This window comes from Zophobas morio, unplaced genomic scaffold (genome assembly GCF_036711695.1).
Source record: "Zophobas morio isolate AGI-343-1 ecotype UQ-CSIRO unplaced genomic scaffold, CSIRO_AGI_Zmor_V1 ptg000017l, whole genome shotgun sequence".
In the NCBI taxonomy this organism is placed as follows: domain Eukaryota; kingdom Metazoa; phylum Arthropoda; class Insecta; order Coleoptera; family Tenebrionidae; genus Zophobas; species Zophobas morio.
The window spans coordinates 2,545,730-2,563,740 of NW_026972122.1; the positions used below are offsets into that span (position 1 = coordinate 2,545,730).

Genomic DNA, 18,011 nt, shown 5'->3' on the forward strand with positions numbered 1-18,011 from the left:
TTAATGTCAAAAAATTGAAAAGTTGCTCAAAAATCCTTAAAAAATTCAGCGGTTTAGTTTTCGACTTGCTAAGTCGAAAAATATAGCGCCCTGGGCAAAATTTTCAAAGTCAAAATTTCTGAAAATCCTTCATATTGGCGACTTTGAAGCAATGATGAAAAAATTTTCGAGGACAGGAAGCCGAAAATAGCTTGTGGAAGTCGAAATCTACAAAAGAAATCTATTTCAGTTTTTCGAAAATCGGGGAAAAAATGATCAAAAATTTCCTAAGACTTAAAAAAAAATGACTAAAAAGGCATCAAAAAATTCTGCAATGTAGCATCCTGACGTAAGATTCTCCAACATTCTGTTTGAAAATCAAATTTTCTAAAAACCCTAAAAACTAACATATTTGTTTTTATCGATTTTGGTGCAATGATGAATTTTCGAAGAAACGAAGTCAAAAGTAGCCTCTGTGGGTCGAAATCTTCCAAAAAAATTCTTGAAAGTTTTTTCGACACCTGAAAAATTGAGGTTTTGAAAAAGTTGCCTAAAAACCTGCAAAAAATTTAGCGCTAATTAAAAAAATATAGTTTCCCGCAATAAGATTTTTAAATATTTGGTTCGAAAATCAAACTTTTTATAAATTCCAACAATTGTCCATCCTGGCGATTTTGGAAAAATGGTACGAATTTTGAGAAAAACGAAGCTGAAAATACGTAGCTTTTGGAGAATAATCTACAACAAAATACATTCAAGATTTTTTCAAAAGTGGTTGAAATTTTTTTCTTTTTTTTTTGGAAAACTTAAGAAATAATTTGCTTTCCTTTTTCGTTTATTGAGACAGATGGGTCAAGAATAAAGAGTTCTTGGCATATTTTTCAATTTTCTCGGTTATTTGAAGGGGTCAGTAAGTGGACTTCAGATTCGTAATCTGGATCTAATGCTTTTTAAATCTTAATAAATCTGTATTTATTCAGTTCGGATAAAATCAGTCACTGAAAAGGAGACAGGGTGGGTGGGCGGGGCTAATTATGTTCTTCTGTCGAGTGGAAATGGAAACTAATAATAGAATCAAAAAAAGGGCTAATCGTAGCTTTTTTGCTAAAATCAGACTTACCTTTGCAAGTACTAGTCCCTTTTCTCATTTTTTACTAAGAACTTTACAAACTAAAAACGAAAGACTAAACTATTCAGAAACAAAGTAATTTATTAAGTATCCAAAGAGGAAAATGTACCGTCCAGGTCATAAATAAAAGTGAAAAAGTATCTCGTGAAATTACAAAATATATGAAACTGTCTAATGCTGAAGGATATACGGGCCATTATTTTAGAGGTAATAGATTTAGTTGCTTTAAAAAACACAAAATTATTAAATAAAAAAATTGAAACAATAATAAAAAAAAACAATGCACCTTCTAAAATTAATAAGTTTTTAACATAGCTTTCTTGATATTGCACCACAAAAACTCTGTTGTTTTTCAGCACCCTCAACACCAATTTAAGCAAAAATAACCCGTGACCTCACTTCCAGCCATATTCTCACGGCGGCAATATAACCAACACAAAAAAATCATCCTTGCATTAATATCCGATGAGCGTTTTAATAAAAGATTGAAACAAAACAGAATCCCCGATCCCGAGACCACTCAAGTGGCTCTGCTTCAATCAAGGTCTGAACACTTTTTTCGTCTTCGACCGACTGAAGGGCACCGATTTGGCTTGTTCGCGTCGAAAATTAGTACAGATATGCACGTCCCGATTATAAATCTTGTCGGTGTCGACAAAAATGTTAAAATTAGAAGCGCCCAATTTGTTAGATTGTTTTTTGAACGCGTTGGGAAAATATCGTGCAATTGGTGCACGACGAATGGAAACGGGAAAATTAAACATTCAAATTGATGAAAATTATTTTTGATTTATGGAGGCGTACGAGAAAAATTAAATTGCCGGAGTACATAATGGCGGGGCTGGTAATTAATTGCATCATTTCAAAGCTTTAAATTCCGAAACAATTATGATGTAATAAATCATCCGGTCGGAATTAAGCTTGTTAAATAAATTACAAAGTTAATTATTTCTATGGTGGGCTTCGCTCTCGATTTTAGTATATTTGGACTGAAAATAACAATATTTTGTGTTTTTATGTAATATTAAAGCTTTAAATGTGGCGATCATCACGATTTAAGGTGTGTAAGTTAAACGTCTTCATTAATTTTTCTGAGTGACCCTGTATAAGTAATTCTAAAAATTATAATAACTATACATATAAATTCGACAACAATCAGTCCGGTACTTTCGGAGATTATGTCTAATAAAAATCGACACAAACAGACGGACAGACAAACACAGATGGAAAGGGGGGGACTAGTTTTTTCACACTCCAGGGGTCATGAAACGTGGAAAAAACATTAAAGTAGCAAATCGCCTTCCTTAGATTGCGCCCAGGAAGTAAAAAAAAAACTATTTTGATATGCAGAAAATATGATTATTATTAAAAAACAAACAATATGTGTAACGTTAAAAAAGTTTCCAAAATGTGCCTCATCTACCATAAAAATTTTTTGACAAGGCATATTTTTGTAAAATTGTATTCTTCAAACACAAATTTATTTATGGACAATATAAAATTTGAAAAATTTAACTCTGTTGAGAGTTCTAACACTAAAATCTGTCAGCTTTAATATTAAATACAATCAGAAATCTCAGCTTCTTGTACATCTCTCAATTAAAAAAAAAAATAAATCCGAAAGATCAATTAATGGAAACATCAAAACATTGAAAATTTAAAAATTCGAATTGTAGAAAAAATTGAAAAAGAAGAAGACCTGAAAAACCGAGAAATCGAAACATAAAATTTTAAAAATTGAAAAATTAAAATTTCGAAAAATCGAAACTTCAAAAAATCGTAAAATTGAAAAATTGGAAAGTCCAGAAATTGAGTTCAATCAATCAATACTTTATTGGTGTTAAAAACTTACAAATTAAATCAATAAACTATTTTAAACTTTTCACACCGAGAAATTTGAGATCAAGAAATCGAAAGGCCGAAAAATTGAAAATTCAAAAGATCGTTACATATATCTACAATTGAACAGTCGAAAAAGTAAAAAATCGAAGAAAAAGAAAAATTGAGGAAACGAAATATTAAAAAATCTCAAGATTGAAATATGGAAAAATTGAGAAATGGGAAAGTCGAAAAATCGAGCAATGGAAAATTCAAAAAAGAAAGAAAAATGGAAAAGGCGAAACATCCCGAACTCCGTAAGTTGGAAATTCGATTAATCGAAAAATCGAAAAACAGAAAACTTAGAAACCGAAAAATGAAAATTTGTAGAACTGAAACATGGGTAAATTGAAAAATCGAAAAATAAAACAATAAAATCAAGAAATCGAAAAACCGAAAACTCGAAAAGTCCCAAAACTGAAATATCGAAAAATTGCCAAGTTGAATAATAGAAACACCGAAAATTTAAAAAACTGAAAAATCAGAAACCTGAAAAATGAAATTCCAAAAATTGGAAAAATCGAAAAATTGATGAATTGACAAATTGAAAAATCATAAAACTGAAATAGCGGATAATGGAGAAATCAAAAAATAAAATATTCGGGAATAAAATTGAACAACTGAATCATTGAATTGAAAAAGAGCAAAACTGGGAAATCGAGAAATGGGAAATTCAAAAAAGAAAGAAAAATCGAAAAGTCAAAACATCGAGAACTTCTTAAGTTCAAAATTCGATTAACCCAGAAATCGAAAGATCGAAAATTTAGAAACGGAAAAATGGAAAATTGTAAAATTGAAATATGCGAAAATTGAGAACACGAAAAATAAAAAAATAACATTGGGAAATCGAAAATTTGAAAAATCGAGAAATTGATGAAGCGAAAAGTTGAAACGTCCCAAAACGGAAATATCGAAAAATTACGAAGTCGAACAATCAAAAAACCGAAAATCTAAAAAACTGAAAAATCAGAGACCTGAAAAATGGAGAAATGGGAAAATCAAAAAACCGAAAACTCGAGAAATCGATAAGTTGAAAAATCTAAAAATTGAAGAATCGAGAAATCGAAATATCGTCAAGTCGAAAAATCGATAAATCGAAAATTAAAATCTGAATCATTGAATTCAAAAACAGCAAAACTGGGAAATCGAGAATTTAAAAAATCTGGAATTGGGAAAATTAAAAAAAAAGAAAAACCTGAAAGTTAAAAAACAGAGAAATTGATAAGTTGAAAACCTGATTAATCGAGAAATTGAAAAATCGAAAATTTAGAAACGCGAAAAATTGACAAATCTAAAACTTTAGAAAACGAAAAACTGAAAAATCGTAAATCTGAAATACTGGAAAATTGAGAAATCGAAAATTTGAAAAATCGGAAAATTGTTGAAGCGAAAAGCTGAAAAATCCCAAAATTGATATCGAATCGATAAATCGAGAAATTGAAAAATCCAAGAAAAATTGTAGAATCGAAAAATTCTAAAGTAGAAACCTCGAAATATTGAAAAATCCCAAAACTAAAACACGAAATATTGAAAAATCCCAAAGCTGAAATACCTAAAAATTGAAAAATCGAGAAATCGAAAAATCGTCGAGTCGGAAAATCGAAAAAACGAAATTTAAGAAAAATGAAAAAACAAAAACTTAAAAAATCGAAAAACATTGCATTGAAAAATTACAAAATTGAGAAATCGAGAACGAAGAAATAAAAAAAAAAGATTTAAATGTCGAAAAATCGAGATAAACATAAGTTGAAAATTAAATTGATCGAGAAAACGACAAATCGTAGAATTGAAATATCGGAAAACTGAGAAATCGAAAAATAAAAAACTTGAAAAATCAAGAAATTGATGAAGCGAAAAGTAGAAAAATCCCATAACTGAAATATCACAAAATTGCCAAGTCGAAAAATAGAAAAACCAAAAATTTTAAAAACTGAAAACTAAAAAACCTGACAAATCCAGAAATAGGAAAATCAAAAAATCGAAAAAATGAAGAATCGAAAAATCTCAAATCTGAAATATCGAAAAATCCAGAAATTGAAGAGAATCGTTAAGTCGAAAAATCGAAAAGTTGAAACACTGAATTGAAAAACTACAACTCAAAAAACAAAATAAAATCGAAAAGTTGAAAAATCGAGAACTCCGTAAGTTGAAAACTCGATTAATCGAGAAATCGAAAAATGGAAAATTTAAAAACCGAAAAATGAAAAATTGTATAATTGAAACATAGGAAAATTGAGAAATCAAAAATAAAAAAATAAAATCGAGAAATCGAAAATTTAAAATCTCGAGAAATTGATGAAGCGAAAAGTTGAAAAGTTCAAAAACGAAATACGGAAAAATTTACAAGTCGAATAATAGAAAAACCAAAAATTAAAAAAACTGAAAAACAGAAAAATCGAAAAATCTAGAAGTCGAAACATCGAGAAATCTATAAGTTGAAAATTCCAAAAACTGGAAAATCGAAAAATTAGAAAATCGAAAATTTGAAGAATTGACAAATTGAAAAACCATAAAACTGAAATACCGGATTATAAAAAAATCAATAAATCAAAAATATGAAAAATCGAAAACTACAAAACTGCGAAATCGAGAAATGAGAAATTAAAAAAAAAGAGATGAAAAATCGAAAATTTAGAAACGCCAAAAATTGAAAAATCGCAATATGTAAAAATGAAAAAATGAAGAATCGTAAAACTGAAATATCGGAAATCTGAGAAATCGAAAAATAAAAAAATTGAATCGAAAAATCGAAAATTTAAAAAATCGAGAAATTGATCAAACGCAAAGCCGAAAAATCCCAAAATTGAAATATCGAAAAATTGCTAGGTCGACTAATCGAAAAACCAAAAATTTTAAAAACTGCAAAATCAAAAACCTGAAAAATCGATATGTTCAAAAATCGAAAAACCGAAAAAATGAAAAACTTTAAAAATCATAAAACTGAAACGCCGGATAACTAAGAAATCGAAAAATAAAAAAATCGGGAAACCGAAAATTTGAAAAGTCGAAAAGTTGAAGAATCGAAAAATCGAAAAGTCGACATATCGTCAAGTCGAAAAATCAATAAATCGTAAATTTAAAAAATTCAAAAAATCAGAAGGGTGAAAAATTGGAAAACTGAAAATCAGAAAAAATCGAAAAATCTAAAAGTCGAAAAATCGTGATATCGATGTTTAACAATCGAACATTTAGAAACCCTAAAATTTGAAAAAACGAAAAATTGAAAAATCGAGAATTCGAAAAGTTAACATATCGTCAAGTCAAAAAATCAATAAACCGAAAATTTAAAAAATTCAAAAAAATCAGAAGTGCGAAAAACTGAAAAACTGAATCATTTAATTGAAAAACAGCAAAATTGGGAAATCGAGAATTCGAAATATCGGCAATTGGGAAAACAGAAAGAAAGAAAAACCTAAAAGTTAAAAGACGGAAATCGATAAGTTGAAAAACGGACTAATGGAGAAATCGAAAAACCGAAAATTTAGAAACGTGAAAAATTGAAAAATCTAAAACTAAAAAACGAAAATTTGGAAAATCTTAGAACTGAAATATTGGAAAATTGAGAAATCGAGAAATTCTTGAAGCGAAAAGTTGAAAAATCCCAAAACTGATGTAGAAAACTTGATAAATTGATAAATCGAGAAATGGAAAAATCGAAGAAAAATTGTAGTAAACTGAAACGAAATATTGAAATTTACCAAAATTGAAACATCTAAAAATTGAAAAGTCGTCAAGTCGCAAAATCGAAAATTAAAAAAAAATGAAAAATCAAAAATGTGAAAAATCGAAAATTTAGAAACACCAAAAATTGAAAAATCCCAACATTTAAAAGCCGAAAAATGAAAAAACTCAAAACTGAAATCAAAAAATAGCCAAGTCGAATAATCAAAAAACCAAATATTTAAAAAAATGAAAAATCAAAAACGTGAAAAATCGAGAAATGGGAAAATCAAAAAATCAAAAAATCTAAAAGTCGAAAAATCGAGAAATCGATGTTTAACAATCGAAAATTTAGAAACCCTAAAATTTGAAAAAACGAAAAATTGAAAATTCCAGAAATCGAAAAGTTAAAATATTGTCAAGTCAAAAAATCAATAAACCGAAAATTTAACAAATTCAAAAGTCAAAAACGAAAATTTAGAAACGAAAAATCCCAAAACTGAAACATCGAAATATTGAAAAATTACAAAACTGAAACACGAAATATTGGAAAAACCCAAAATTGAAATAACTAAAAATTAATAAATCGAAAAATTGGAAAATCGAGATGTGGAAAGATCGAGAAATTGAGAAGTTGAGAATTCGAAAAATAAAAAAAAATTGAAAAATCCCAAAACTGAAACAACGAAACACCAAAAAATGGAAAATTCAAAAACCTGAAGAACTGAAAGCCTGAAAAATTGACGCGGGCAGAGGCTTACACTCAAGAAGTTAAAATGACGTGTACTACACTACATGTACGAGCCAACTTCTGAATTTACGTTTGTCCATAATTTCTAATTTCGTAACTGGAGTAAACAAATAGAGGTTAAGCTCTTAAACGTCTGTTCTCTGTCCATTTGCGAAAGATTCTTAATTTCCGCTATAAGCTTCCTCTCCTTTACACACTTGACAGCTACCTTCAGCTTTAATTATGAGTTACTCCACGAAGAAATAAATACTTCTACTACAATGGTTACTTCCCTAATGGAATCTGACACACATTACCGGAGAAAAGGCGTTTTGCGTGGCTGGAAGCTTCGGATTTTCGCAAACAATGGGTTTTTCAGAGCGCGCTCGACTGTGTAGTTATTCAGGTAAATATGTAACGTAAAATAAATATACTACGTAAATTTAATAGTGCTTGCTTGCAACTCCATCTGTTCGGTAAACGGAGCATAATCGAGTAAAAGTAATTCCAGAGCAGAGTAGAACACAAAATCATAGAATTATTTCACGCATTTTTTTATTAGTTTCACACATGAAGAGAAATCTCCCACATAATTCACACCTTATCGTCTATTTTTCGGTCTCGAATTCTACCCCTACCGCCGCAAGCGGAATTCCAGACACAAAAACGGGACTTGTGCCACTTGATAGATATAAATCGCAATCATTAATCTTCCAAGTAGCAAAATCCAACGTTCGTGCTCTGATATTCAATAAAAAGTGCCAAAATATTCACACAAAAAAAGGAAAAAATAAAGAAAGAAAAATCCTTGCCCTGTGAGCTACCTCGTTACACATTAAACAATTCGCGTCACGCCGCCACCACTCGGATTTCCCATTAAACGTCAATCTTATTTTATCTCGAACTTGCCAAACCATGATTTCTATTTAATATTGCCTTTTGTTCGACTGGAACGACCCAGATTGTATATTTTTCTCCTTATTCCAATATTTCTCACGTCTGCTGTATGTGTGAGAGCTTTCCTTTGTCGTGAACACGAAAACCGTTTCAGATCATACAATAAAGATCAATATTTTAAATGCGTCGGTCAAAAAAATATCGGGCAATTTTTAGGAACCTTGTAAAATCGGCTTTTATGAATACGTTTTTCACGGTTGATGGATACACAAAGGGAAAAATCCCTCCGGATTGAGACAGCTTATCATTTTCGCAGTCAAAACAGGCTTCTTTGCATATCGTAAAGTTTAGGGTTTTAATTTCCGGAGCCGGGAAAGAAACCCCCAATTGTCCCAATGATTCCACTTTTATTACTGATGATATCGGGGAGCTTTTCGACAACAACTCGCCAGTTTTCCCATTTTTTTATATGGTTTTTACGACGGTTCTTTGTGTACATGTAAATCAAAGCGATATCAAGTAGGAGATTAGCCCGCTTTTATTTTACGATTTGAGATGAATAAACTTAAGAAAATGAAATGGGAAGATTGAAACTCTTTGCGTTTAATTTTCTTATTTATTTTATTAAATAAATCGGTGAAGCCAGGTGTAGGTCCAAATGGTTGATTAAATCTTAAATTTGTAATATTGTGGACACAAATTTAAATTTCATGAATTTTTTCTCTTACAAAAAATCAACCGGTTATTTATGGCACGTTGTGAGATAGTAATTAAAATTACTGAGTGTATCTGCGTAAACAACGGAAAGTTTGGTTGTCTTAAGTCAAAATTATGTAATAAATAATCTGAAGATATTTTCAAAAAACTTCCGGCACCATGTCAAGTATGATTTAAAAAAAAACATTTACTCCTATTAGTATTTAACTTATTTCACGGCTTAAAAAATAGGTATTAATGATGCATGTTCTATATTTTACGAGTTATTGTATAAATCATTCGAATTCTACGTACCAATTATCCACTCCAGTTTTGGCACTACTTATTTCGTTACAAGAAATTAAACACATGTTTTTGAGTACCGGTTTGTTCAAACAATACTAAGTGCATTAAATAAAAAGGCAAAATATAAACCCCGCCCACCCACCCCATCTCAATTGTGATGATTTTTTTATTCTTAGAAGCTTAAAACATGTTTAAAATAGCAAATTTTTCTAGGGAAATATGGATTTGGCAATTAGACTCCGCCCCTAGCTCTGAGAACGAATGAAAAATTCATTACGATTGAGATCGGAGATGGATGGGTGGGGCTTCTCTTTTGGTTTTCCTTTTTAATTAATAGAATTTAGTTTTCTTTGTTTAACACAATTACTTAAGAACATATTTCACGTGATAATTTCTGGTAGACAAATAAGAATTTTACAATTAAGCTCCGCCTCTAGGCTTACGACGAATAAAAAAATCATCAGAATTGAGATAGGGTGGGTGGGCGGGGCTTATATTTTTCCCTTTTATTATATATACTTATACAGCGCTAATATGAATCTAGGTTGGGCTTGTATCAAATGTATTGAATATACGTCCAGATATATCAAAAATAAAACTGACGTCAGGGAAGAATTCTTACATTACAAGTCATACATAGAAAATCAGACTGGATATAAAATTAAGGTACTTCGCATTGACCGAAAATTTGAAAAATCGAAAAAATGAAACATTGAATTGAAAAAATGGGAAATTAAAAAAAAGAACATGAAAAATAGAAACCCCAAAAATCGAAAAATCGCAACATTTAAAAACAGAAAAACAAAAAATCGAAAAACTGATATATAGGAAAACTGAGAAATCGAAAAATAAAAGAATCGAGAAACGGAAAATTTACAAAATCGAAAAATTGAAGATTCGACAAAACGAAAAGTTGAAATATCGTCAAGTCGAAAACTCAACAAACTGATATTTTAAAAAATTGAAAAATAAATCAAAAGCCTGTAAAATTGAAACACTGAATCATTGAATTGAAAAACAGCAAAATTGAGAAGTCGAGAAGTTGAAAAATCGGAAAATGGTAAAAAAAAAGAAAAACCTAAAAGAAAAATCCCAACACTGAAATACCTAAAAATTGAAAAATCGAGAAATCGAAAAATCGTCAATTTGCAAAATCGAAAAACCGAAAATAAAAAAAAAATGAAAAATGAAAAATTTGAAAAATCGAAAATTGAAACATTGAAATGAAAAACTACAAAACTGAGAAATCGAGAAATGGAAAATTAAAAAAAAAAGAAAGATCGAAAAGTCGAAAAATCGAAATATCCATAAGTTGAAACTTCGATTGATCGAAAAATCGAAAATTTAGAAACGCCAAAAATTAAAAAATCGCAACATTTAAAAACAGAAAAATGAAAAATCGTAAAACTTAAATATCAGAAAACTGATGAATCGAAAAATCAAAAAATTAAACCGAAACGTCGAGAAATTAATGAAGTGAGAAGTTGAAAAATCCCAAAACTGAAATATTGAAAAATTGCCAGGTAAATTAATCAAAAGACCAAAAATTTTAAAAACTGAAAAATGAAAAACCCAAAAAAGTCGATAAAATTTTTATTGGAAAATCGGAAAAATGAAGAATCAACAAATTGAAAAATCATAAAACTGAAATACCGTATAACTGACAAGTCGGAAAATAAAAAATCGAGAAACCGAAAATTTGAAAAATGGAAAAATTGAAGAATCGAGGAATCGAAAAGTCGAAAAAATGGATAAACTGAAAATTTAAAAAATGTAAAAATTAAAAACCAGAAAATTGAAAATCTGAATCATTTAATTGAAAAACTGCAAAATTGGGAAATGGAGAAATGGGAAATTAAAAAAAAAAGAAAGATCTAAAAGTCGAAAAATCGAGAAATCGGTAGGTCGAAAAATCGAAAAATTTAAAAATTGAAAAATTGATGAACCGACAAATTTAAAAATCGAAAAATTGATGAACCGACAAATTGAAAAATCATTAACTGAAGTACCGGATAATTGAGAAATCAAAAAACCGAAAATTTGAAAAATTGAAACATTGAATTGAAAAAATGGGAAATTAAAAAAAAAGAAAATGCAAAATCGAAAATTTAGAAACGCCAAAAATTGAAAATTCGCAACATTTAAAAACAGAAAAATCGAAAAACCGTAATTTTGAAAAATTCTGAAATTAATGAAGCGAAATCCCAAAACTGAAATATTGAAAAATTACCAAGTCGAATGATTGAAAAATCAAAAATTTTAAAAAATGAAAAACTAAAAACCTGAAAAATCGAGAAATGGGAAAATGAAAACATCGAAAAATGTAAAAGTCAAGAAATCGAGAAATTGATGAGTTCAAAAATAGAAAATTTAATTAGTCCAAAAATTGGAAAATCGAAAAAATGAAGAACCAACAAATTGAAAAATCCTAAAACTGAAATATCGGATAACCGAGAAATCGAAAAATAAAAGAATCGAGAAATCGAAAATTTGAAAAATCGAAAAATTGAAGAATCGACAAATCGAAAAGTTGAAATATCGTCAAGTCGAAAAATCAACAAACTGAAAATTTAAAAAATTGAAAAATAAATCAAAAGCCTGTAAAATTGAAAAACTGAATCATTGATTTGAAAAACTGAATCATTGATTTGAAAAACAGCAAAATTGAGAAGTCGAGAAGTTGAAAAATCGTAAAATGGGAAAAAAAAGAAAAACCTAAACGTTAAAAAATGGAGAAATAGATAGGTTCAAAAACTGATTAATCAGGAAATTGAAAAATCGAAAATTTAGAAACGAAAAATTGAAATATTGAAAAATTGATATCGAAAAAGTGATAAATCGAGAAATTGAAAAATCTTACAAAAATTCCAAAACAGAAACACGAAATATTGAAAAATCCCAAAACTGAAATAACTTAAAATTAATAAATCAAAACATTGGAAAATCGAGAAATTGAAAAGTCGAAAATTTTGAAGCGCGAAAAATTGAAAAATCTAAAACTTTAAAAAATGAAAAATTGAAAAATCGTAAAACTGAAATATTGGAAAATTGAGAAAACGAAAATTTGAAAAACTGAGAAATTGTTGATAAATCAATAAATCGAGAAAATGAAAAATCGAAGAAAAATTGAAGAATCGAAAAATCCCAACACTGAAACTACAAAATATTGAAAAACCCCAAAACTAAAACAGGAAATATTGAAAAATACCAAAACTGAAACATGTACCTAAAAACTGACAAATCGAGAAATGGGAAATTAAAAAAAAAGAAACGTCTAAAAGTCGAAAAATCGACATATTCATGAGTTGAAACTTCGATTGATCGAAAAATCGAAAATTTAGAAACGCCAAAAATTGAGAAATCGCAACATTTAAAAACAGAAACATGAAAAATCGAAAAATCAAAAAATTAAATCGAAACACCGAGAAATTAACGAAGCGAAAAGTTGAAAAATCCCAAAACTGAAATATTGAAAAATTGCCAAGTAGAATAATCAAAAGACCAAAAATGTTAAAAACTGAATGAAAAATGAAAAACCTAAAAAATCGAGAAATCGATACGTTCAAAAATCGAAAATTTAGAAACTCTAAAAAATGAAGAATCGACAAATTGAAAAATCATAAAACTGAAATACCGGATAACTGAGAAATCGAAAAATAAAAAACTCGAGAAACCGAAAATTTGAAAAATCGAAAAATTGATGAAGCGAAAAATTAAAAAGTCCCAAAACTGAAATATCGAAAAATTGCCAAGGCGAATTATTAACAAAAACCAAAAAAAAAAGAAAAATCAGAAACCTCAAAAATGGAGAAATGGGAAAATCAAAAATCTAAAAGTCGAAAAATCGAGAAATCGGTAGGTCGAAAAATCGAAAATTTAAAAACCGAATATTTGAAAAATCGAAAAATTGAAACACTGAATTGAAAAAATGGGAAATTAAAAAAAAGAAAATGAAAAATCGAAAATTTAGAAACGCCAAAAACTGAAAAATCGCAACATTTAAAAACAGAAAAACGAAAAATCGAAAAACCGTATATTTGAAAAATTCTGAAATTAATGAAGCGAAAAGTTGAAAAATCCCAAAACTGAAATATTGAAAAAATGCCAAGTCGAATGATTGAAAAATCAAAAATTTTAAAAAATGAAAAATTGAGAAATGGGAAAATGAAAACATCGAAAAATCTAAAAGTCAAAAAATCGAGAAATCGATGAGTTCAAAAATAGAAAATTTAATTAGCCCAAAAATTGGAAAATCGAAAAAATGAAGAACCGAAAAATTGAAAAATCCTAAAACTGAAATATCGGATAACTGATAAATCGAAAAATAAAAAAATCGAGAAACCGAAAATTTGAAAAATCGAAAAATTGAAGAATCGACAAATCGAAAAGTTGAAGATCGTCAAGTCGAAAAATCAAAAAAACTGAAAATTTAAAAAATTGAAAAATAAATCAAAAGCCTGTAAAATTGAAACACTGAATCATTGAATTGAAAAACAGGAAAATTGAAAAGTCGAGAAAAAGAAAATAAGGTTGAAAAACTGATTAATCAGGAAATTGAACAATCTAAAATTTAGAAACGAAAAACTAAAAAATTGTAAAACTGAAATATTGAAAAATTGAGAGATCGAAAATTTGAAAAATCGAGAAACTGTTAAGGCGAAGAGTTGAAAAATCCCAAAACTGATATCGAAAAACTGATAAATCGAGAAATTGGAAAATCTAACAAAAATTCGAAATATGAAACACGACATATTGAAAAATCCCAAAACTGAAATAACTAAAAATTAATAAATCAAAAAATTGGAAAATGGAGAAATTGAAAAGTCGAAAAGTTTGAAACGCGAAAAATTGAAAAATCTAAAACTTTAAAAAACGAAAAATTGAAAAATCGTAAAACTGAAATATTGGAAAATTGAGAAAACGAAAATTTGAAAAACTGAGAAATTGTTGATAAATCAATAAATCGAGAAAATGAAAACTCAAAGAAAAATTGAAGAATCGAAAAATCCCAACACTGAAACTACGAAATATTGAAAAATCGTAAAATTTACAATATCAGAAAACTGAAAAATCCAAAAATCAAAAAATTAAATCGAAACATCGAGAAATTGATGAAGTGACAAATTGAAAAATCCTAAAACTGAAACCTCGGATAACTGAGGGATCGAAAAATAAAAAAATCGAGAAACCGAGAATTTGAAAAATCTAAAAATTGAAGAATCGGCAAATCAAAAAGTTGAAATATCGTCAAGTCGAAAAATCAAAAAACTGGAAATTTAAAAAATTGAAAAATTAATGAAAAGCCTGTAAAATTGAAAAACTGAATCATTGAATTGAAAAACAGCAAAACTGACAAGTCGAGAAGTTGAAAAATCGGAAAATGGGAAAAAAAGAAAAACCTAAAAGTTAAAAAATAGACAAATCGATAAGTTGAAAAACTGATTAATCAGGAAATTGAAAAAGCGAAAATTTAGAATCGAAAAATTGAAAAATCGTAAAACTGAAATAGTGAAAAATTCCATTAAATCGAGAAAATGAAAAATCGAAGAAAAATTGAATAATCGAAAAATCTCAACATTGAAACTACGAAATATTGAAAAATCCCAAAACTAAAACAGGAAATATTTAAAAATTCCAAAACTGAAATACCTAAAAATTGAAAAATCGTCAATTTGTAAAAACGAAAAACCGAAAATAAAAAAAAAATTAAAACTTAAAAATTTGAAAAATCGAAAATTGAAACATCGAAATGAAAAACTACAAAACTGAGAAATTGAGAAATGGTAAATTAAAAAAAAAAGAAAGATCTAAAAGTCGAAAAATCCAAAGTTAAAACTTCGATTAAAAAATCGAAAATTTAGAAACACCAAAAATTGGAAAATCGAAAAATTGAAGAATCGAGGAATAGAAAAGTCGAAAAAATGGATAAACTGAAAATTTAAAAAAAATAAAAATCAAAAACCTGGAAAATTGAAAATCTGAATCATTGAATGAAAAACTGCAAAATTGGGAAATCGAGAATTTGAAAAATCGGGAAATAAAAAAAGAAAAACCTAAAAGTTAAAAAACAGAGAAATCGATAAGTTGAAAACTGATTAATCAAGAAATTGAAAAATCGAAAATTAAGAAACGCGAAAAATTGAAAAATCTAAAACTTCAAAAAACGAAAAATTTGAAAAATCGAGATATTGTTGAAGTGAAAAGTTGAAAAATCCCAAAACTGAAATCGAAGTGTTGAAAAATTGAGAAATCGAAAAATAAAAAAATCGGGAAATTTTTTAAAAATGTGAAACCTTTTGGGGGGTCCCAACTGTCTTTTTTAAAATGTAAAACCTTCTCGGAGGCCACAAATGTATTTTTTTTATGTAAAACCTTCTCGGAGGCCCCAAATGTCTTTCTTTTTAATGTGAAACCTTCTCGAGGTCTTTTTTTTTGAAAGATTCCACGAACGTGTTGTCAATTTGTTAAAAACACCACAAATACCCAATTCTGTAAAATCTTCACACAAACTTTGTGACAAGTATACACAGAAATTGAATTTTTCCATTCGCATATTTCTAGCAATGCTTAAATTGCGTATCGGTTTAGTTAATACAACTTGTGCGAATACCGAATGTTTACTGTTCAAAATTCACAATACAATCGCAAACTTTGACGACGGGCTAATCTAATCTTCAAAACACGTTTTGTTTGGGTAGCAAACAACTTTCTGAATAATAGAAAAAACGAAGTTAAATTTTCGGATTATTTTTAAGGTTGACTTAAGTTTTCGTATTATTTTTATATATTACTATTTATAGCAACATTTCGCTGTTTTATCCTGGAATAACCAACCGGTTTAATAAAAACACAATACATAGGTACAACATTCTGAATCGCTAATTTCGATAATCTTGGATTCCGATTTTTTGTTCATCACCGGCAATTTTTTACTCAGAACATAAAAATGAACTGGTTTCCCGGTCCATTCTAAAATTCTGACTACTTTTTTTGCTCTCTACTAGTTTTAAATGCAGTCAATAACCACAAATCACGTTTAGTATTAAAATGAAAATAAAGTGAGTAACTCAATACGCATCTAATCTGTAGCCTATTTTAGAGTAAAAATTTTAGGAACGATGTTAAAAAAAAATCGTCAAAAAAAGAGTTCACGATAAGAGATGCACTTTTGACCACTAGGTTTGAAAATAGCGACGATGGAAGAACAATTTATAATATATTTGTCGTAATATTTGTCCTGTTGTTAACGTACACAGGTTTGGACGAGTATACGAAAACAGGAGAGTGAGTATTATTATTATCATAATCAGTATTTAATTTAATTATTATTTTTGACCTTGGCGTTTTCTTTCAGAGTATGGTTGTCTTTACATCTACTATGGTTCGCTTTCAAAAAACTCTACTTGGCCATTTTAGTCTGGTGTGCGTCGAACATTGTGGCTTGTTTTAGTTACGCATTTTTTAAGTTTTGGGCCAAAGTCCGACTAATCCTGAAACCTAAAGGTAATTCTTATTTACAACAAGACTACCCTTCAAAATGACTAGATTTAAGGGCAAAACGTTTGGGACAAAATATGGATCACGATTTTGGTTTTTTATTATTTTTGGTTTCTGTATGGTCTTCAAAACATAGGAAACGTTGCAAAGTTTGGAAAAGCTTCTACCACTTTTGTCTTTATGGAACAAGTACGTACAAATTATAACGTCCAAATCCATCTGCAAGTGCTACTTTTTTGTAATTTTTAGGTACGACTGTTGATGAAACAACACGCTTTCATTCGCACGAACGTACCTCGGGTACTACGTACCAAAATGCACACTGACACTAATTTAGAGTTACCAAATTTTGGCAAATTTCTTTATTTCATGTTTGCTCCAACCATGATTTACAGAGACGAATATCCTCGAACTCGACATATTCGTTGGAAGTTTGTGTTTTACAACATCTGGGAATTGTTTGCAGTAACATGGTTCTACGCCATCATCGTGGAAAGGTTCTTGATTAGTACATTCGACGACATGTGCCTAAGAAAATTCACTTGGGGCGAAATTATTTCCCCAATTTTTGGTAATGTTTTACCAGGGATTCTCTTTCTGTTACTCTCATTCTACGGAGTTTTGCACTCGTGTCAGAACGCGTTTGCCGAAATTCTTCGATTTGGAGACAGAATGTATTACAAGGTATAAAACTAAACAGTTTTTTTTTTACTTCAACAGTTGTTTGTAGGAGTGGTGGAATTCAAAATCGCTTGGAGAATTTCATCGAACGTGGAATATGTTAGTACAAGACTGGTTGTACACATACGTATACAAAGACGTCTACGAAGTGATCGTTCCAAAAAATAAAAAAGTTGCTAATTTTGTAGTTCTGTTCCTGTCGGCGGTGGTGCACGAATGGTTGGTGATTAACGTGTTTAGATTTTTTCTGCCTGTTAATTTAATTATTTTTCTAATAACTGGAGCTGTGTTTGCCGCAATGGGTATTATGGGTGCCCAATGGGGAAATTTGTTGTTTTTGTATGGTATGGCCATAGGTTTAAGCATAGAAGCTAACTTATTTGCGCTTGAAAGCTATGCACATGATAATTGTCCCTTGAACGAAAATGTTACTGCAATGAAGTTTTATATTCCGAGATTTATTGCGTGCCGCTGTATTAAATGAAAATAAAATTTAGTTTTTTCTACTAATGTTATCGCAATTTCTACCCTTGTGTCACACAGGGCGCCACCAGTTTA

The 18,011-nt window shown here is 29.0% G+C and overlaps 2 protein-coding genes across 3 annotated transcripts in view; one reads left to right on the forward strand and one right to left on the reverse strand.

Moving 5' to 3' along the window:
* Nucleotides 1-18,011, reverse strand: part of LOC135130681 (uncharacterized) — a 203,592-nt gene that overhangs the window by 56,191 nt on the left and 129,390 nt on the right. The gene's annotated exons all lie outside the window — the stretch shown is intronic.
* On the forward strand, nt 16,323-17,937 carry LOC135130525 (sterol O-acyltransferase 1-like). Its single transcript, XM_064057918.1, has 6 exons — nt 16,323-16,333; nt 16,389-16,559; nt 16,630-16,778; nt 16,828-16,961; nt 17,022-17,456; nt 17,503-17,937. The coding sequence occupies exons 1-6, from the start codon at nt 16,323-16,325 to the stop codon at nt 17,935-17,937; spliced, it is 1,335 nt and encodes a 444-aa protein (XP_063913988.1).

Bases quoted from the DNA above. Each gene is read 5' to 3' on its own strand.
- LOC135130525 (XM_064057918.1), top strand. The intron at 16,962-17,021 runs GTACGTACAAAT...TGTAATTTTTAG, and splicing joins CTTTTGTCTTTATGGAACAA to GTACGACTGTTGATGAAACA. The intron at 17,457-17,502 runs GTATAAAACTAA...AGTTGTTTGTAG, and splicing joins GAGACAGAATGTATTACAAG to GAGTGGTGGAATTCAAAATC.